This window comes from Homarus americanus, unplaced genomic scaffold, assembly GCF_018991925.1.
Source record: "Homarus americanus isolate GMGI-L3 unplaced genomic scaffold, GMGI_Hamer_2.0 scaffold1024, whole genome shotgun sequence".
NCBI lineage: Eukaryota > Metazoa > Arthropoda > Malacostraca > Decapoda > Nephropidae > Homarus > Homarus americanus.
In genome coordinates, this window is record NW_024715228.1 from 2265112 (window position 1) to 2287723 (window position 22612).

Below are 22612 nucleotides of genomic sequence, written 5' to 3' on the forward strand. Positions count from 1 at the left end.
TCGTGGCCACCTTCTCCCTAAGCCAGTCTACCTGAGTAGTGTGGCCACATCGACTCGGCCTGGTAGCGTGGATTAAGGTGGTGGTGATGGCCACATAGATCCCAGGTAAGCGACACTCAGGTGGCTAGCGGCAAGTGCTCCACGAGGTATATAAATAACGCTAAACACAACCACTCAACTATATACTTACATACATATATCTATACGTACATGTGTGTGTGTGTGTGTGTGTGTGTCGACATAATAGGTGACCGTCTCGCTCATGACCTCAGGGGCAAACTTGGCAATTACTACACACAAAACTCCTCCACACTAATGTTGGCAACAAAAACCTCATGACAGGCAAAAAGTTGGCCAACGGAGGCAAGATTACCAATGTAGTTGTTGTGTGTGTGTGTGTGTGTGTGTGTTTCTTCCTAAACAGAATATGATGGGTGAACAACAGAGAAGGGACCGGTGACAGTGAAGGGACGGGTGACAGCGAAGGGACGGATCAGAGCTAGCAGGAAGGGGCTGCCATCCTCCCGCTGAACTTGCAAGAAATTGCAATTTGCAGCCTGGCAGAGCGTTCCCTTCAGGGTGGGCCTTTACCTCGCTGCTCGCGTTGCCGAACTGTCTGTCTGTCTGTCTGTCTGTCTGTCTGTCTACAAGTGGGATAAATCCTTACACTCACAGCCCCGTCCGGGACTGAGTGTGTCAGATGGGCGATGGCTGACTATTATATCAAGTCCTTTTATTTATTTCATCTTTTTTTTTTTACGTTGTGAAAGGTCGATTGGGCCCTTATTGGTTAGGTTAGGTTAGGGCCAAGTAGGATTGGGGTCCACTTGACTTGCGCATATCACCCAATGTAGTGTGTGTGTGTGTGTGTGTGTGTATACGGACTAATGATCATTGCTGTACACTCTACAGGTGGACTTAAAAAAACAACACCAATCACAGGTCTTCCCCCCAACAAGGTAAAGTCTCATTACACGCCTGTTGGAAGCTACACACCGAGTCTAAACATCCCTACTACAGCTCAGAGTCACAGGGCAGCCAGGTAGACTCCAGCGGCTCGTTATCTGAACCATGGAATGAGGCTATTCTCCCTGTCTCTACGTTACAAACCAAACCTAACCTAACCAAACCAAACCTAACCTAACCTAACCTAACCAAACCTAACCCAACCAAACCTAACCAAACCTAACCAAACCTAACCTAACCTAACCTAACCTAACCTAACCTAACCTAACCTAACCTACCCTCCAGACATTAACACCGTGATTCCTCGTGTCCCTGTTGAGGTAAACGAACGATCATATAAGCAAATGGTAATGTGTAAGTAGAGTAGACAGTGGCTATGAAACAGGAAGATATATATATACTATGTATGGTATCTACATAACGATAAGACAGAAGAAGGTACAGTATTCATATGTATATCTGGCAAATCACTACAGCAGAACTATGTATTAGGAATCAGTAGGTCCAGGTTACATACAATATTTAAACGAAAAAAAAAACATTACCTGACTTGAGTTGTGTACGTGTGTGTGTGTGTGTGTGTGTGTGTGTGTGTGTGTGTGTGTGTGTGTGTGTTTTGGTGATTGTTTTTACGTGTGTCATGTTCACTCACTCTCTACCTCCCTCACTGTCAAGATACGTCACGAAGCCCAGCCCAACAATGGACCAACCTCATGCACAAGTCACCTTCTTGCCTGAAAATCTCACCTGGGATCCAATTTAGGTCGTGGAGGCTGAGGCCCTTGTCCGAGTGTGTCCCAAGTGTTCCCTCCCTCTGAGTAACCACGTGAGGTACCGTTTATTTACATTATTATTATTATTATTATTATTATTATTATTTTTATTATTACTAACTTTATCATGATTAATGCTTCTGCTCTTATCACTATTATTATTATTTTTCTTGTACATTCAGCGGGGTAAGTGAGACCGGCTGGCACACGTAATGGAATTTCAATAGAGTGTGGGAACGCCTGGTGACGACTATACCTCCTGAGCCTCTAAAAGCTTATAATTTCCTCCCAAATCTCCAGCAGAATGTCAAACACAACCCGGCCCACATTACCCACCTGTAATACCTTCAGTGACGGTAATTATTTGATGTTAATACCTGAGATTTACTGCTTAACAACCACGGCATCATCAAACACATAACACGAACAAAGGAAGAAAGAATTATTAGCTCTAATAACTTAAACAAATGAGTAAAAACAACTGGAAAAATATTACTGACAACAGACTATCGACCCAGGGGACATATTTGGTGACCTTTTTCTCTAATGATCTTGACCTCTGATCTATTAATCTCCTAAATATGATGGGTCTTGGAGGTGGGGGGGAGGGGGAGGTTAAGGTATGATTATTGTGTTAATTATTGGTTATTGTAGGTCTTTGTGATATGTTGGTGTCTGCCTGTCTGTCAAGTAATAACCTCCGCTGAGAGAGGCTGCTTGACACACACACACACACACACACTAAAAGTATACGTATGTCTCCCCGAGTTAATGCGTCATCACAGGATCCTAAGTTAACACTCCGCGAAAAAAGGTAAACTCATCACACAGGTAAACACATCACACAGGTAACACATCACACAGGTAAATTCATTACACAGGTAAACACATCACACAGGTAAACACATCACACAGGTAAATTCGTCACACAGGTAAATTCGTCACACAGGTAAGCTCATCACACAGGTAAATTCATCACACAGGTAACCGAGTGAATGATAGGGACAAGTTCATACGTAAACACGACTTCAACATGTATTATACTAGGTGGTACTAGGTAGTGGTAATCAGGAGGCACTTCAAGAATACCACCAGGGACCAGTTACAGTTTTAGCCGAGTTAATACCAGGGTACAAGTCTATTATTAACAACAACAACAACAACAACAACACAGATTATTTAAATACGCTCCACAAATTTGTCCCCAAATAATTAGTAGTACAATAAAACTTAATTACAATTACCGAAAAGATTATAGAAAACAAAAAATTAGGTGACTAGTTTTCCCAGACTCATTACTCATTCACTGTAATTAATTGTCAATGAGTGGCTTAATTGCGGCAATCATGAGGGTAATTTGTTATGAAAATTATTTACGTATTTCAACAGCCGAATTTTCCTTCCTTTCCGTTCCGTTCCGTTCCGTTCCGTTCCGTTCCGTTCCGTTCGGTTAGGTTTTGTTCAAATATTATCTGCACTGGTCTTAAAAATTTAGTGACATTTTAAGGTAAAGTAATGTGATGGTTCTACTGTACAACATATGAGACACTAACAGCTCCATCTATGGGTACACAGACCATCGGGGACTCGTTCTAGCAGCTCTGGGTCTCATGAGGGAACACGTACTCTTGTTCGTGGCTGTACTGTACATTCATAAAGTACAGGTACAATAATTACAGGTAAAAAGTACAATTACAGTAAAAACAGGAGAAGCTGGGGGTGAGGTCGGGCTGGGGGTGAGGTCGGGCAGTATGAAGATTGGGGTGAGGTCGGGCGGAGTGAGGTCGGGTTTAGGAAGAGAGCGAGGAAGGGCAAGTGGGTAAGGTCGGGCTGGGTGAGATAAAAGCCCTAGGGAGCGGTAGATTGAAAGGCTTAAGAGAGAATTAGGGAGAAAGTCGTGTGTGTGTGTGTGTGTGTGTGTGTGTGTGTGTGTGTGTAATATACATACGACCAGATACAACTCAAACACACTTACGAGAATGAGTGCAAGAGTGACTGAGTGAGTGAGTGGATGAGTGATTAAGCGTGTATGCGTGAGTGATTAAGTGTGTATGAATGAGTAAGTGAATGAGTGTGTATGGGTGAGTGAGCGAGTGTTAGCTAGTGAGTGAATGCGTGTGATTGCGAGTGAGCGAGTGTTAGCTAGTGAGTGAATGAGTGTGATTGAGAGTGAGTGAGTGAGTGAGTGAGTGAGTGTTATTGAGTATAATAAGTGAATGAGTTAAGTACGTTATTGCTCATTACAACAGTGAGTGAGGCGAGAGGTTACAGTTACTGCGGAGAAACCTTTAAATGTCAAGGCTTGTTCAGGTATATTTTTAAAACCCGCGGCCGCCACATCTGGACAAAACTGCACTCATCTTCCTCACCTAGACCACCATACTGCCTCACCTAACTGTCTCACCTAACACCACTACCTTATCATAATGCGTGGAATGATTGGGTGGTAGTGGTGGTAGTGGTGGTGGTGGTGGTGGTGGTGGTGGTACCTCTTTATTCTCCTCCCTCCTTTGCTCCCTTTCTCTCTCCCCACCTCTCCCCTCCCCCTCTTCCCTCTCATCTCCCCCTCCTCTACACATCACCACCACCTTAACGAGGCCTCAGACACAGCAGGTACAACAGAGAGGCACATTACAGCACCGCAGTACAGCACATTAGCGGAACTCTCTTGTACCACCTCCCCTCACGACCTTACCGGGGGGAGACACTGCTAGAGGGGAGGGGGGTAGGGTGAACGGGAGGGGAGGAGAGGAAAAAGGGTAGGGTGAAATGAGAGGGAATTGACGGGAAAAGGAGGAGAGGGGAGGAGGGAAAGGGAAAGGAGGAGGGGAGGTGAGGGGAAAGGGTGAGGAGAGGGGTTAAGGGGAGGGTAGGGAGGCCCACATTAAACACAATTTAAAGATTTACAACTCTTGTCATTTTCTATAACTTACGATCTCATCTCTAACGATTTACAAATGTGCCCTAAGTCATTTACAACTATATCTTACGTAATATATAACAACGCGTCCATACTCATTTACAACCAAGTATTTCTATTGATTTACAAATATGTCCTCGGTGATTTACAACTATGTATTTCCCTTAATTTACAACCATGTATCAGCAACAAGTGTTTTATATACCTCGCCCTAGGACAATTTACACCCAAGCGTCTTCAAGTTATTTACAGAATGTGACCACGAGTAATTTACAACACACTATAGTCCACCCTGTAATATAACCCACAACCCCTGAGTTATACCATTTTCTGTTGTAAATACACCTGATCAAAAAGAGTCCTTCGTCGTCTCCTGCAAATCTCTGTCATAAAGCAGCTACTTACATCGATTCCTCGTCCAAAAGGCGAAGAGAAAAAGCGTTCATAAAAGTTCATAAAGGCTTAATGGCACACGGGTAAAAATGGGTAAATTAATGGGTGTAAGCGCCACTAAGATTGCATAAATTGTGGCGTACACGAGAAAGCACTGTGCATGATACTGTAGGAAGTTATTGCTAAGCTGCACGAATGACGCGGACGTGATATTTTTTCGTATATGCATAAATGAGTATAGAAATTTTTTTGGGGGGGTTTAGTCATATAAATTATACAGTAATATATATTTTTAGGTATATACATTTAAGTAGAATATAAAGGCCTATTCAGACCCTAACTAAATATTACTCTATATATATTCTAAACACACACACACACACACACACACACACACACACACACTCGGACCAAAAACAGTATGGTGCCATCTTTAAACACTTGGCACTATTCCTTAATATTGCACTCAGCCAAACGTAAACGATATGAACTGGAAACCAACAGGTGATTATTGTATTACCTGGTGACAATGTTGTATGATTAAGTGTATTAAGTGGTTACTGTGCTGTGTGGTTACTGTATTACGTGGTTACTGTATTACGTGGTTACTGTATTACGTGGTTACTGTATTACGTGGTTATTGTATTACGTGGTTACTGTATTACGTGGTTACTGTATCAAGTGGTTACTGTATTATGTGGTTACTATATTACGTGGTTACTGTATTACGTGGTTACTGTATTACGTGGTTACTGTATTACGTGGTTACTGTATTACGTGGTTACTGTATTACGTGGTTACTGTATTACGTGGTTACTGTATTACGTGGTTACTGTATTACGTGGTTACTGTATTACGTGGTTACTGTATTACGTGGTTACTGTATTACGTGGATATTTTATCACCTGGTTAGTATGTCACAGCGGCAGGTGGGAGCGGCCTCACTAACCGGCCAGGTATCTAGTGTACACAGAGGCATCTACTACACTAACACCTAACTTATAGCGGCTTGAGGAAGATTACAACAGGAATTCAGTACGAAGGAGGAGTATCGTGGGAAGTTTGGTGTTACAGGTTCAGAGTTTACGGTGAGGAAGATTGTAGGAATTTGGGTGTCAAGGCGGGAGGGAGATGGCGGGAATTAGGAACCCAAGAGGAAGTACTTGGGAATTTGCGTGGGAATTGGGTGTTGATGCTGGGAGATTTAGCGATTTTACGTTCGAGTTGATGTCACTGGCGATAATTTGGCGATTTGGTGTTGAAGTTTGTGTTATTGGCGATTTTGAGAATTTTAGTGAAGTTGAAGCTTTTGGTGGGATTTTTTTTTTTTGCGATTTTGCGTTGACTGACTGCTATTGGCGGAAGATATCGCGAATTTACGATTAACTTGTTACTACCGAAAGAAAAAGATAAAACACCGATTTTTTTTTACCGATATCTACAGTAAAAAGCAAAATCGGTGCTGCTTGCGGAAGCCTTGAGAGAAAATTTTGGGGGAGCAACTTGCGGAAAACTGCGGGAAATCGGCCCGGCTGGCGGAAATTTGCAGTAATCTGGCTCGGCTGGCAGGAAGAGGAAATAATCTGGCGTCGTGGGCCGGATACAGCGGGAATTCTGAAGCTGTTGGTTGGAATTTTCCTGAGTGTGGATAAGGGAGCATCGTCGTATCCCATTAAACGTTTTAGGATTTTTTTGTTTTTGTCGGAATTTTTCGATGTCTCAACTGAGTATAACAGATGGAAGAGTTTTTTTTAGGGGGAGGAGGGAGGAATTGACTTGTTTCTGGGAATTTTAATGGGAATTTGTTACTGCTATTTGGGAATTAAACTAGGAAACTTGGAATTTGTCCGAGTTACCGGGAATTAAAACTGGGATACTGAGAATTCATCTGTTACTGGGAATTTAAACTGGGATATTAGGAATTAATCTCAGTTATTGGTCTTGTTGGTGAGGATTTATCTAAGATTAACTGTCATACACTCCGGGAATTGAATAGAATTAATGATAGAAAAAAAATCCAAGAATCAGGCTTTGATGATGGGAATTTCGTAAAGAATTTGGTATGATTGGAGAGACTTTACCACAGTTAAGCACTTTACAGTCTCAGGTCTTTACGAGAATTGAATGCAGCCAGTTGAGAATTTTTGGGGGGAAATTCAGAGACAAAAGAACAAAGTTTTAGGAATGTTGGAATGGCCGGTGGGAATCTGGCTCCAGCGTAAAGAGCTTATTGAGTCCAGCTCCACTTTCCGTGTCTTACTGGAATTTGGAATTTTTTTTTAGGAATCTGGAAAAGTTTTTAGGAATGTGGATATTTTTAAGTTAGGTTAGGTTAGTTTAGGTTAGGTTAGGTTAGGTTAGTTTAGGTTAAGTTACACGATAAAATTTGGACCCTAAACGGCAGTTGGATTTGTTTTCAGCGTGTGTGGATTCGCCCACTGCGGGATATGCGCCGAGGTACATTAAGGATTCGCTTTGATGGCTGCGTTAAACTACCAGCCTCTACCCCCCACCTTACACTGACCTATGTGAGGAAGACTCTGGGATAAATATTTTAACCTTCGTGAAAAAAGATCTTGCTAGTCGTGAACAGAAATGACCAACGTTAAATATATTTCCAATCACATCCCCTTACAGATAACAGCTAACCCAACCCAACCCAACCCAACCCAACCCAACCCAGCCCAACCCAGCCCAATCCAACCCAACCCAACCCAACCAAACAAATTCCTTTTTACTTCTTATATATAATTTTATTTTTCCTCTCGGCCATCGATCGTGTCTGTTGTTGGGGTCATGCCCGCTGGAAGTGTGTCATCAAGGTCCAAGTGAGGTGGGGGAGGGGGAGGTGGGGAAGGGGTGAGGGGATAGGGAAGGGTGAGGATAGGGGGGAAGGGTGGGGTCAGGAGAGAGTGATGGTAGGGGAAGGGAGGTGGTCAGAGGTCGGTCATAAACATCAACATGGACACTACACCAAACCGTCACACCACCATCACCATCACCACCTCACACTACCACCATCACCATCACTACCACCACCACTACCACCATCACCACCACCATCACCACCACCACTACCACCATCACTACCACCATCACCACCACTACCACATCACCACCACTACCACCATCACCATCACTACCACCACCACTACCACCATCACTACCACCACCACTACCACCATCACCATCACTACCACCATCACCACCACTATCACAACCACTACCACCATCACAACCACATCAACACACTCACTACACTTTACCACAACACCATCGCCACACCTATCGCCACACCATCATGCTCATTACACCTTCACTACCACAGCTACACCATACACCCCCCCCCAAAAAAAAGGCTTGACCACCTATGAATCAATCGTCTCTGCCCAGGTAAGTGACCAGTGTAATTTATTAATCCAACACTACTTTACCTCTAGATATACATACTCCCAGAGGCTGTGTATGCATTCTATACATATACATAATTTAATACACCAATTACACCCCCCCCAAAAAAAAAAATACCCCAATACTATTAATGTAAAAAAAAAAATACAAAATACTGATAAAAATAACCGCCCACTTTTAACCATCTGTAATTTGCATATAATTTCTGATTCTGTTTAATTTTTTCTTTAATTCGCTCGATTAATTTTTCACGATAAGGTCTAGTTATTCCATCAGAGGTTTAATTACGCTGAAATATACACCAAAGACACACAGTTTTATCCCCGCTGTTGTTATATAAATCTCCTCAAATTTATATTATTTTCTTATGTTCTTATCAGCTAGGGGTGTGGAGGGTGGAAGAGGGGGGGTGGGGATGGTAGGGAGGGGGTGGAGTGGGAGGGGGTGGGGGGTAGGTTGGGTGATGGTTGACAGCTTTCCATATTGTTGACCAACCTTGTTATCGTGTCTTCCCCTTTTCCCTAAATTACCCATTAGTGTCTGTGTATTATCGTCTCTCTCATCCCTACTTCCTGTGAGAGCTGGAGCTTACATACATAAATACATACATACATATATACATACATACATACATACCACTTCCGCATATTATAAAGTAGAAACACACACACACACACACACACACACACACACACAATCCTCCTCACGACCAGATAAACTGACTCTTGACTCAAATCAATTTACCTGATAACCTTTATATTCACTTTTTAATTAATTCAGATACCTGGGATTATTTCTTATAGCCAATCACAAACGTATAATTAGTTTAAGATTCACTTTGCATATTATGTGTGTGTGTGTGTGTGTGTGTGTGTGTGTGTGTGTGTGTGTGGTCACTTTCTACACTCGTCGTGCATCTCATTAATTTCCTAACTTTATTTTTTTAGGTTTTTGCAGAGAGAGAGAGAGAGAGAGAGAGAGAGAGAGTTTGAAAATGTGAATAATAGACGAAAAGATAAGGGAAATTTTCTAAATATATATGAATTCCTTTAGCACGGTCAACACACCACTCAGGTCAGGTTAGGTTAGGTCAGGTCAGGTCAGGTTAGGTTGTCACAGTGATGTCAGATATAACTTCTATATACTGTCCAGATCTCTACCTCAGATAAATGGTCAAGTGTTGTTATTGGTTCACTAAAACCTGACCTAACCTCACGTTACAAGTTTATCCTTAACAAAAAAAAACAAAAATACTGATTAATAGCTTTTTGTTTTTGAGTTAATACAGTGCCGTGTAATTGAGCCAAGCCTTACAGTATATAACCTGTATCCCGTACTGTACCGTGGGTCAATCTTCGTACACTCTTAATTACGACAGGTACAGGTAAGGTTTATTATAGGTCAGCCATGGAATATATTTAGTTAATTTCTCCACAGTTTGGTAAGTACAAGAATAGCTCAGCAGTTATCCAGGCAGACGAGGGACAATACCTCTTCCTTTTAACGGTAAGTCATTCGTCGGTAAAAGCGGACGAGAAGTATTTTTGTAGAACTATAAAGTACAATGTTGCTGGAGTTCTGAGGTTCTTAACAAATATTACGTGGTGATGGCGGACGGTAAAAAAAGGACAGACAGACAGAGACAAAGAGACAGACAGACAGGAAGGCTTGTGTAGGGCGTTCCTCTCTCCGCTCTACAAATATACACAGTAAATATTCCTTTATTTACATCATTATAAATTCACCAGAAACCGTAGATGGTAAATATTTATATGTGTGTATTCAGTGTAATGGACCGTAATAGCCGTAAAGTACTGCCGGATGCTTTCTTCTTATTTCAGGAAAGATGTGTTTTTTTCGGGTAATTATACAGTAAAAAGTATATATTTACTCGCTCACCATCAATGTGTGTATTATTTACCAATTAACAGGTGAGATAAACTACAGCAACCAGGTAATAAAAAGAAATACAAGTTTACATTATACAAATTTATACATTAAGGATAAGAGAACATTATTTTTTTTACTATTTAGCTCCTAGAAAAATCTTACACCTACACACACACACGTCGCATGTGTGTGTGTTTGTGTGTGTGTGAGTGTGTGGGTGTCCAGGATACTACTCGAGGCATCACCACCGTCACAAGGACATCACCAGCAGTCACCGTCACATCCTGTCGTCACCAACACCGCCTACATCGCCTCCGTCAACAACACCAGCACACCGCCTCCGACGTTCAGCACAACACTGCCTGACACCAGCACCGACACCAGTCACCAACAGACACCCAGACACCAACACTTATGCCGACACCAGCACCGCCTCCAGCACCGACTCTGACACCAACACCGCCTCCAACACCGCCTCCAACACCAGCACCGCCTCCACACAGCGCCTCCAACACCAGCACCGCCTCCAACACCAACACCGCCTGTTAACAACACCGCCTCCGTCAACACCGCCTCCGTCAACAACACCGCCTCCAACACCAACACTGACACCAACACCGCCGCCGACACCAACACCGCCTCCGACAGACCAACACCGCCTGACACCAACACCAGCACCACCTCCAACACCAGCACTGCCAACAACACCGCCTCCAACATCAACACCACCGGCACCCAGCACCGCCCCACAGCACCGCCTCCAACACCCACCGCCAACAACAACACCGCCTCCAACACCGCCTCCGTTAACAACACCGCCGTCAACAACAACACCTCCTAACAACACCGCCTGTCAACAACACCGCCTCCGTCAACAAACACCGCCTCCAACACCCCACAACAACACCGCCTCCGTCACAACAACACCGTCAACAACACCACCCCTAACAACAACACCAACACCGCCTGTCAACAACACACCACGTCAACACACCGCCCTCCGTCAACAACACCACACAACAACACCACAACACCAACCGCCACCACAACAACACACACCGCCTCCAACACACACCGCCTCCAACACCAACACCAACACCTAACACAACACACACGCCTCCGCACAACACTCAACAACACCGCCTCCGTCAACAACACGCCTCCGTCAACAACACACCTGCCTCACCACACCGCCTCCAACACCCCACCAACACCGCCTCCAACAGCAGCCGCCTCCGTCAACAACACCGCTCCCACACACCGCCCAACAACAACACCGCCTCCAACACCAGCACCGCCTCCGTCAACAACACCGCCTCCAACACCAGGAGAGTTACCCCGGCGGTCACAGCAACAAGAGACATCAGCTGCAGGTTGAAGAGTCACGTAAACTTTGAGTCACATACCTTGACGATGCAGCTGCCCTAACTTAGCTGGGCTGACTTAGCTTAGCTGGGGTAACTTAGCTTAGCTGGGCTGACTTAGCTTAGCCGGCCTGACGCGACTTATTTAACCGGCTTCTTATGACTTATTTAGCCGGCCTGACATGACTTAGCCGTCTTGACATTGCTCCTCCGGCCAGACATGCCTGACATGACACCCAAATGTAAGGGTGTCAGGTCCAGGATGACACCCCTGATACCAGAAATTAATGGTGTCAGGACCAGGATACTACACCTGACACCCTCAAGGCTAGGCTGGTATACTAGTCACCCTTATATTAACGTTATCTGGGCCAGGGTGACACACTTGACACCATGATGACATAATTATCACAAAACATAAATGGTGTCAGGTTCATTATGACACCAACAATTAACGGTGTGAGGGCCAGTAGCACTATGGCCGAGTGACACAGTAGCACTATGGCCGAGTGACACAGTAGCACTATGGCCGAGTGACACAGTAGCACTATGGCCGAGTGACACAACGGCACTATGGCCGGGTCTCAACATAGTGGTCCGTCGATTAATTGATTTTAACTGTCTGGTTCTGTAGGTCAAATACACCCAAGTTCTGTGACATTTTATAACACAGTCAAGAACCAGGTCAGAGGTAAGTCTTTCACCCTCAGGTCAGGGGGTCACGAGGGTCACACACTGTCCACTTTGCGTCAACTTCTCGTCGACACTCAACTTAACCCCAAAAATTGATCTTTTTCTTCCAACCTGAGCACAGGTAACAATTGTCTTTTTTTTTTCAATCAACAATTTATTAAAAATATATTTCAAGTTATAGATCATGTAAATAAACTAAAGCATTATTTATAATCATACATTTTTTCTTTCGTTATTGATGGTATCCGAATTTAGGAAATATAGGTCCCGATCGGAGCGGACACGTGCACTCCCACCCACGTCCACACAGCAACTAAGGTGGTTCCGTCCTTGCCCGCCACTAGGATACTCACACGATGACCGCTGAGGAAAATTATCACAAGTTTTATTTTTCTACGCGTTTACCAACATTGTAAGAGCATCCCAATCTATTAGGGCGCCTACAGGGGCACGGGAGGAGGGAGTTTGAATCTACCGGAACCAATTTAGGAATTAGGCAGACCATGTAGTGCACGTACTGGGCTTATGGCCGGCGGCAACTGTCAATTCTGCTTTACTACACCGAGCATAGCGTGCGGAATACCTAACAATACTCCACGATTTTTACGCTACGGCTCATTTTAACCCAATTTTATCCTGGTGGCCGTCACGATGAGGCGATACCCTTACCACAGCGGCGCGAAGCTACAGTAGAGGACGGACCCGCGCTAACCACCAACTTCTGGAACTGGGACAATAGATGCAGCTCCCGTACGATGACCAGACGTGACTCCAATTGCATACAACCTGTTACGACTACGGCAAGGCGGGCAGACGAGCGCCTCTCGCTACACTTGGGTACTGACGAGCGCTTCTTGCTATACTTGGGGACTCGGTCGCTAATTCTCTCTTCCCCTCCCTCCCTCTCTCTCTCTCCATCTCTCCCTTCATCTCCCTCTCCCTCCCTCCCTTCATCTCCCGCCTCCCTCCCCTCCCTCCCTTCACTTCATCTCCCTCTCCTCCCCTCCCTCTCTCCTCCTCATCTCCGCCTCCTCCCTCCCTCTCCCTTCACTTCATCTCCTCTCTCTCCCTCCCCCCCTCCCCCTCCCCTCCCTCCCTCCCTCCCTCTCTCTCCCTCCCTCCCTTCATCTCCCGCTCTCCTCTCCCTCCCTTCATCTCCCGCTCTCCCTCCCTCCCTTCCTCGCCCTCTCTCACTTCTCCCTCCAAGTTTTGTACCTAACCCACCTTAACCTGTGTGTGATTTTGTTACTTCTCTCAGTGCCTTAATGTCCTTGCTCGCTAACTATACTGAGTCACATTTGTTATCATCAGTGTTCTTGTGTTTTTGTTTGACCTGTAGTTTTCTTGTGTGTTTGTTTGACCTGTAATTGTTGTTTTGACATTTGTTTACAGGTTTAGTTTACTCTCGTGTGTCTGTTGGTCTTTACCGCCTCAGTGCTTCATATATTATTTGGCAATTTTCTAGGATTAGTCAAGTGTAGTGGTCAATTCAGCTTCCTCCCTAACAACCAGCAGTTAGTGGAGGACGAAGGAAGTGATTAGAAGGAACCATGAAACCAGGGTGGGTGGAGGATGTGGGTGGAGGGACATCACTGCACGGGCACACCACAACCCCCCACATGACGTACAACATACAATAATAACAAAATAAAAATCAACATGCAACATTCCCTCTGAGTTAGTATTTAATATCTGTAAACCCGAGTTATTGAGCCATATACATCTGGTGTTTAATGACAGTACAAATATATAAAGGCTTCATAATAATATAAATCTCAATGTTTTTAGCAATCTCAATAAATTTGATATTACACAAACGACGGCTTAAATAATAATATAAATATCACTTTTAATAATAATAATAATGATAATAATAGTAATAATAACACATAATAATAATAATAATAATAATAATAATAATAATAATAATAATAATAATAATAATAATAATAATAATAATAATAAACCAGTTTACAATTACAAAAACGACAAAAAACGTAATTTCAAAAACACTATAAATCCGGATACAGCTACACGAACGAAAACCAACTTAAATAATAACACTACATCAAAATATTAATAATCGCATAAATCCGGATGCCCTTACAAGAACGCCAACCTCGGGTCTTGGTGACGGATGGCTGGTGTCTCGTGAAGCCAACTAGCGTGGTTCAGTATCTCGCCCGGGATCATAACTAATGGTAACTGTGCATATTATTTCTGTAAGGACGAACGTAATGGTGGGATGTGATGGTAAGGTAGGGAGGTGAGGTGTTGGGAGGTGAGGTGTTGGGGGGTGAGGGAAGGTGGGAGGAGGGAGAGGTGGGGGGAGGAGGAGGAGGAGTCACTGAGCCACGAATCGGTATATTTCCTAACCTAACCTAACCTAACCTAACCTAACCTAACCCCTATCTATCGTAACTAAACCCAAACACTCTCACATAAGGTAAACAAACTCGAGGATTCACTCTTAAAAATCCGAATCCGACTCCGGGTATTTTCAGGAAGTTGGAGTTGTTTTATCACTTGTTATATGGAGGAGAGCAGGAGGCAGGAGGAGGAGGAGGAGGAGGAGAGCAGAGCAGGAAGCAGGAGAAGAGCAGGAAGCAGGAGGGGGAGGAGAGAAAAGCAGGAGGAAAAGAGCAGGGCGGCGGAGGTGGTGGGACAGATACTGTACACAAGATCAACAGTGAGAAGTATTACCGTTACTCACACTGGTTAAGGGAGGCTTATGTATACAGTTTAATATTTCTACTAGACCACTTTTAGCCTGAGAGAGAGAGAGAGAGAGAGAGAGAGAGAAAAAAAAAATTGTATAGTCTCAACAAGGCATCGTTATCTTTTCCATCTTCACAATTTAAAACTTGGAACGAAAAGATTTGATATAAGTATGTGTATTCTCCAGTGTATTACCTTATGCCTGCTCCCCCATACACACGACACATGTATTCATAAAATATATGTAGGAATAAAACTTAAGGTATTTGGCAGTTCTCATCACGAAATTTTTTACCAGATTATTTGATCCACATGGCAGATAAAGGTGTTTACCAATAGAACAAGAACAGAGCTTAAAAGAACAAGAACAAGGCATAATAAAACAAGTATGGATCAACAGAGATAGAACAAATAACACACCACAACATAGACGAAGAACACATCAAAACAGACGAAAAACAAACCATAACAAGTCATAACAGCAAAGAATAATAAAAAAGGTTCAGTTCAGTTCAGTTCAGTTCAGTTCAGTTCAGTTCAGTTCAGTTCAGGAAACACTGAAAATAAACCCCACTACAGCTGAACCTTGATTCCATCCCCCAAACCCCCACAGGGTGTAAAAAAATATATTATTTGGGCAATTTTACAATAAATCCGTCAAGACAAACAGGTAAGGATGGCGGTACACACACACGATTGCCTGGGGTAAACACGGCAAGGAGGAGGAGGAGGTGAGGTGAGGAGGAGGAGGCGGAGGCAGGAGGAGGAGGCGGAGGAGGAGATGAACAAAAATGGAGAGGGAGAGTAGATGAGGGAGAGGAGTGGAGGAGGAGAAGGGGAAATATGAGAAGACGAAGAGGAGGAAGAGGATAACAGGAGGAAGAGGAGGGAGATGAGAGGGGGAAGAGGAGGAAGATTAGAAGGGAAAGAGGTGATAGATGAAAGGAGGAAGATAAGAGGAAGGAGATAAAAGGAAGATTATGAGAGATAAAGGAGGGAGGAACACAGGAATGAATGATGATGATGAGGGGAGGAAACGGCGAGAGAGATAAGAAGAACTGAGGGAGATGAGAGGAAGGAGAGAAGATAACTGGAGAGAATGTGATGGAAGACGTAGACAGGAGGAAGAACGGGATGAATGACGGAAGGAATAAAAGAAGGAAGAGCTGAAAGATAGAAAGGCACGAAGAAGGAAGGAAGGAAGGAAGGAAGGAAGGAATAGGATATAGATAGAATGGAGGAGTGAACACATTAAGGAAAGAAAGGATAAAGAAAAAAAAGGAATGAAGGATAGAAGAATGACGGCTCCTGGTGACCCCCCCCCCTTACCTGTAATATCTGTTCTCCCCAAGAAGAAATAATCACCCCGAGACACCTGAGACACATCTCCTTGAGGAACATTTGTCATCTTTGAAAAGGAGAATTTTTTTGGGAGCCCAAATTAAACGCCTGACCACAAAACTGTTAAGATTTATAATAACCAGCTGACAGTCGGGGGGGGGGGGGCTGAGGGCAGTTGGTGCCAGATTAAGGCCATGACCTTTAAGGGGGAGGGGGGTGACAACAAGCGGGGTCAGGTCACTCCCACGTCACCCTCAGCTGTAAGACACACCTCTGCTAGGGACAGGGTGTCAGGTCAAGCCGTATAACACACCTGAAACTCGATTCGAACTCGGGGACTCTAGATTGACAACTCAGTACAATAACCACTCCGTCACAAACTCACCTGGCGGGGAAGGTTCTCTGCTACAGGTAGATAGGTTTACAGAGTAGTACCTGGAGTGTTGACAACTAGTACCTGGTCTTACCTGGGGTCAGCGAGGATACACCTGGCCGCCACCAGCCAATCACTGGTCCTCCTCACAACACCCACCTGCCGAGGAATATATATATTAGTAAACAATAATAACATGAAATGAATATACAAATATATACTTACTCCCTAACAACCACCACTTCCTCCTTAACAACCACCACTTCCCTCCCTAACAACCACCACTTCCTCCCTAACAACCACCACTTCCACCCTAACAAACACAACTTCCACCCCTAACAATCACCACTTCCACCCTAACAACCACCACTTCCTCCTTAACAACCACCACTTCCACCCTAACAACCACCACTTCCACCCTAACAATCACCACTTCCACCCTAACAACCACCACTTCCACCCGAACAACCACCACTTCCACCCTAACAACCACCACTTCTCCTTAACAACCACCACTTCCACCTGAACAACCACCACTTCCACCCTAACAACCACCACTTCCTCCTAACAACCACCACTTCCTCCTTAACAACCACCACTTCCTCCCTAACAACCACCACTTCCTCCCCTAACAACCACCACTTCCCTAACAACCACCACTTCCTCCCTAACAACCACCACTTCCTCCCTAACAACCACCACTTCCTCCCTAACAACCACCACTTCCTCCCAACAACCACCACTTCCTCCTTAACAACCACCACTTCCTCCCTAACAACCACCACTTCCTCCCAACAACCACCACTTCCTCCCTAACAACCACCACTAACAACCACCACTTCCTCCCTAACAACCACCACTTCCACCCTAACAACCACCACTTCCTCCCTAACAACCACCACTCTCACTCCCTCACTGTTACTTCTCCCTCCTTCCTTCCTCCCTCCTTTCCTCCCTTTCCTCTTCCTTCCCTCTCGGCATTCCTCCTAAAATAACCCCATCTCCTCCCTTCCTATTCTACTTCCTTCTCTTCCTCCGACCCTAACCTCCTCCTCCTCCTCCTCTCCCCTCGTTTCCTTCCACTCCTCCTCCTCCTCCTCCTCTCCCCTCGTTTCCTTCCACTCCTCCTCCTCTCTCTTCCTCCTTTCCTGTCTTCTTCCTCTCTTGATCGCAATTCCTTCCTTCAAAGACTCTTCCATCACTCTCCTCTCCTCCCTCCCTCTTCTCCCTTCCCTTCCTTCCCCTATCAGACTCAATACCGCCACACAAACACAACACCGCCACGCACTCAACACCGCCACACACTCAACAACGTCACACACTCAACACCGCTACACAAACACAACACCGCCACGCACTCAACACCGCCACGCACTCAACACCGCCACACACTCAACACCATCACACACTCAACACCGTCACACACTCAACACCGTCACAACACCGTCACAACACCGCCACACACTCAACACCGTCACACACTCAACACCGTCACAACACCGTCACACACTCAACACCGTCACGCACTCAACACCGTCACAACACCATCACGCACTCAACACTAGCTTGGCGTGGGTCAATTATCTCAGACTGCACCGTGGAAAATATTCAAATGCCTTCTCGCTGCCCCACGAGCCAGACCTGATTATCCAAACAACCTCACCCCCCCGACCATCCACGACCATCCAACGACCATTTAAACGAGCCAACGACCATCCAAGCTATCTAACGACCATCCAACGACCATTTAAACGAGCCAACGACCATCCAAACTATCCAACATCCATCCACGACCATCCAACGACCATATAAACTATCCAACGACCACAAACTATCCAACGACCATATAAACTAACCAACGACCATCCACACCAACCAAACTACCCAACAACCATCCAACCTAACCACTCTTAACAATCACAACCATCCTGACAGCCCAGTTACCAATCACAGTCATCTCCAATCACTTCGTCTGACTTTCGCTACAGTCATCACACAGTCAGCTGGAGCTAACACACACACACACACATATAAATCACATACATACATACATACATACATACGTACGTGCATACATACAGTACATACAACAACACAACATACATACATACATACATACATACATACATACATACATACATACATACACATTAATACAACACCCACATACATACATCATTACATACATACATACATACATACATACATACATACATACAGTACATACACAACATACATACATACATACATCTCACATACATACATACATACATACATACAACCTAGAAAAACAGCCTTCTATTCACAATGATCCGACCTTCAATCACCTGACCTCAATCATCCGACCCTCACAATCATCCGACCTCACAATCATCCGACCCTCACAATCACCCGACCCTCACAATCATCCGACCATCACAATCATCCGACCTCACAATCACCCACCCTCACCATCCGACCCTCACAATCATCCGACCCTCACAATCACCCGACCTCACAATCATCCGACCATCACAATCATCCGACCTCAATCACCCGACCCTCACAATCATCCGACCCTCACAATCACCCGACCCTCACAATCATCCGACCCTCACAATCATCCAACCTCACAATCATCCGACCCTCACAATCATCCGACCCTCACAATCATCCGACCCTCACAATCATCCGACCCTCACAATCATCCGACCCTCACAATCATCCGACCCTCACAATCATCTACAATCGTTCGGGTCAGCCTCCCATAAGGACAGTCTGGTCTGGACAATGTCTGGGGACAGCGACCCTTAATTTTCCTTAAGATTATACACTGTTACTAATACGGGAGACCGGTGGACGCGCACTAACCCAAACCTTAGCCTAACCTAACCTAACCTTAGCCTAACCTAACCTAACCTAATATGATTTAACTTAACCTAACCTAATATGATTTAACTTAACCTAACCTAATATGACAACCTAACCTAACCTAATATGATTTAACTTAACCTAACCTAATATGACTTAATTTAACCTAACCTAATATGACTTAACTTAACCTAACCTAATATGACTTAACTTAACCTAACCTAATGTGACTTAACTTAACCTAACCTAATATGACTTAACTTAACCTAACCTAATATGACTTAACTTAACCTAACCTAATGTGACTTAACTTAACCTAACCAATCTTAGCCTTATCGAAATTAACTCATTTAAGATATTGAGTATAGTTCCTGTCACAAAATACAATATATTCTCCACATCTTGTTTCCCCCCTTCTCTTTCTCTCGTTCTTTCTTTTCTTTCTTTCTTTCTTCTATTGTTCAAACCCTGTCGTTTTCCTCCCTCCGTTTTATCATCCTCTTCTCTCTCCTCCTCCCTCCTCCTCTCTTTCTCTTCCTCCCTCCCTCTCTCTTTCTCTCCCTCCCTTCCTCCCCTTCCTTTCTCTCTCCCCCTCTCTCTCTCTCTCCCCACCTTCCCTCTTTTTCTCTCCCTCCCTCCCCTCTTTCTGTTCCTCCTCCCTCTCTTTCTGTTCCTCCCCCCTCTCTCTTTCCCTCCCTCCCTCCCTCTTTTTTCTCCCTCCCCTCTCTTTCTCTTCCTCCCTCCCCTCTCTTTCCCTCCCCTCCCTCCCTCTCTCTTTCTCTCCCTCCCTCCCTCTCTTTCTCTCCTCCTCCTCTCTTTCTCTCTCCCCTCCCTCTCTTTCTCTCTTACCTCAGTTTTATTTCTCTCGCTCATCACTTTTAATTTTCTCCCCAGTGTCTCCCTCTCTCCCTTTCTTTGTGCAATTTTATCTTCTGTTTTGTTCTCTATGTACGGTGAGCCACAGTTGAGCCGCAGAAATCAAGACCCAGCCATTGGTGAGCCACAGGAGGCAAGACCCACCCACTGGTGAGCCACAGGACACAAGGCAACAGCAGGGGAGCCACAGAGGACCCAAGACAACACCAGGGGAGCCACAGAGAACACAATCAGCCAGACCACAGACGACTTCACGCCCTCATCACCGATATGCCTGGTCGGGTCTCCTTTGAGACAGGCTGAGGAAATTTTTCGCGACCAACTCGCCCTCTCTCATGGGGTCCGGGAGGGCTCCTAGGAACCTTGAAGGAGGGACGGAGAGAAAGAGAGGAAAGATGGAGGAAGAGGAAGAAGAGTGAGAAAGAGAGAAAGGGGAGGAGGAAGGGATCAGGATGGTGGGAAGATGGGAGGTGGAGATTGGGGAGGAGGAGTTGAGTTGAGGAGGTGGGAAGGAACTGGGGATGGGGAGTGGGAGGGAGTGACGTTACTGGGAGGAAAGTTCGGTTGGGGAGAGAGGCTGGGGGAGAGGAGGTGAAGGTTTGTAAGTGAGAGAGCAGAAGAGAGGAAAGGAAGTAGAATGAGGAGGGGATCCGGTGGGGGAGGGCGGTGGAAGGTAGAGGTGGAATGAGGATGGAGGTGATGAGGGGATGTGGAGGCAGAAGGGAGGTAAGAGATATGGGGAGTGAAGGGTAAGAGAAGGAGAAGGGATGCAGGAGAATATGGAATGCTTGTGCAAGAAATGAGGGAGGGAAGGAAGTCGAGGGAGGAGGAGGGGGGAGGAGGGAGGGAGGAAGAGATGTGAGGAAGAATCCATCATGGATATTGGCGTGGTGCCTCAACGTACATGTCCGGTTACGTGAGTGTGTGTACAGCAATGTGTGCGTACAGCGAGTGTGTGTGTATGTACAGCTAGTGTGCGGAGAGTGAGTGTTTATATAGTGAGAGGTGTATAGTGAGTGTGTCGGTACTTTAAGTGTGTGTGAAAGCTGTACATCAGAGTGTGAGTGTGGTTCTGTAGGAGTCCACTTGTAGGCAGTCATTTTACACTCCAAGTCAAATATTCAAGGTTATATTCTTGAAGCTTTAGATGGAATAAAACTCTTGGTGTAGTTCTGTATATGAAGTAGTGTGTCGGTCTACGTGTTCACTCCTAACACGTGAAGGTAAAGGCAACTCAAATTAAAGGTACAAGAAGTTGGTAATTGTCGAATAGAATAAAATATTTAAAAGTCATTATAAAACTAATTACAAGAATTACAACTTTTTGGCCCCCAGATCCCAGTCTTAATGATTACCAGTCTGAAGCCTAATGGACTCTAATCCTCATGGTATGGTTAGGTTAGGTAACGGTTAGGATTCAGGTCAGGTCAGGAAGGCCTTCTAGGATTGGAGATCATATAATTTACCGAACATGGGGTAACAATATTTTGGAGACCGTGTGTGTGTGTGTGTGTGTGTGTGTGTAAGACATTTTTCACTACATCTGTGGACCATAAACCAACGTCATTTAAAGGCTGTTGACCACGACCCAACTTTTAATTAATTCCTTCATACCATCTCAACCGGCCGCTGGTCCTCAACTTTACTCATTATTACCATGAGAGGTGAGGCGATAATGACCTGATGATCCTCTTGTTCTTATTCTATATATTTCCAAAATTTATCTCCTTGTTACAGTCAATGGCTTATACCAATGGTAGATTTTATGACGTATATGAATGTGTACTTAATATGTCCCACGTACAGTCCTTGGTATATAATGTACTTACTTACACCAGATTGTACCATAAACTTGCCTTACATCCACCAGACATTTACTCTCCATGTTTGCTGTAAGTCTAGACAAATATACTGTTTATATCAATATGAAATCGTGACCTCCTCTGGGATCTTCTCGCCAGGAATCAAAACGTTCAGCCATGTCTAACTTTTGTGTTTTTTTTGTATAATTTCTATTTGTAAACTTTCTGAATAAGTAAAAAGT

The 22612-nt window shown here is 44.6% G+C and overlaps 2 protein-coding genes across 4 annotated transcripts in view; one reads left to right on the forward strand and one right to left on the reverse strand.

Annotated features, from left to right (window-relative positions):
- LOC121855866 (protein SSUH2 homolog) overlaps positions 1–12733 on the reverse strand; it is a 103172-nt gene extending 90439 nt beyond the window's left edge. The window contains exon 1 of one of the 3 annotated variants that reach the window (XM_042351035.1): positions 12630–12733. The gene's annotated coding sequence lies outside the window, so the exon portion shown is untranslated. Of the gene's footprint in view, positions 1–12166; positions 12272–12629 lie in introns of those variants that run through there. The other 2 variants (XM_042351040.1, XM_042351047.1) reach the window with 2 other exon arrangements.
- LOC121854917 (penicillin-binding protein 1A-like) lies at positions 336–11194 on the forward strand. The gene is made up of 3 exons (XM_042349731.1): positions 336–377; positions 9901–9969; positions 10841–11194. Exons 1-3 carry the CDS (start codon positions 336–338, stop codon positions 11192–11194), a joined length of 465 nt encoding a protein of 154 aa, XP_042205665.1.
- Positions 12734–22612: the final 9879 nt, after the last annotated feature.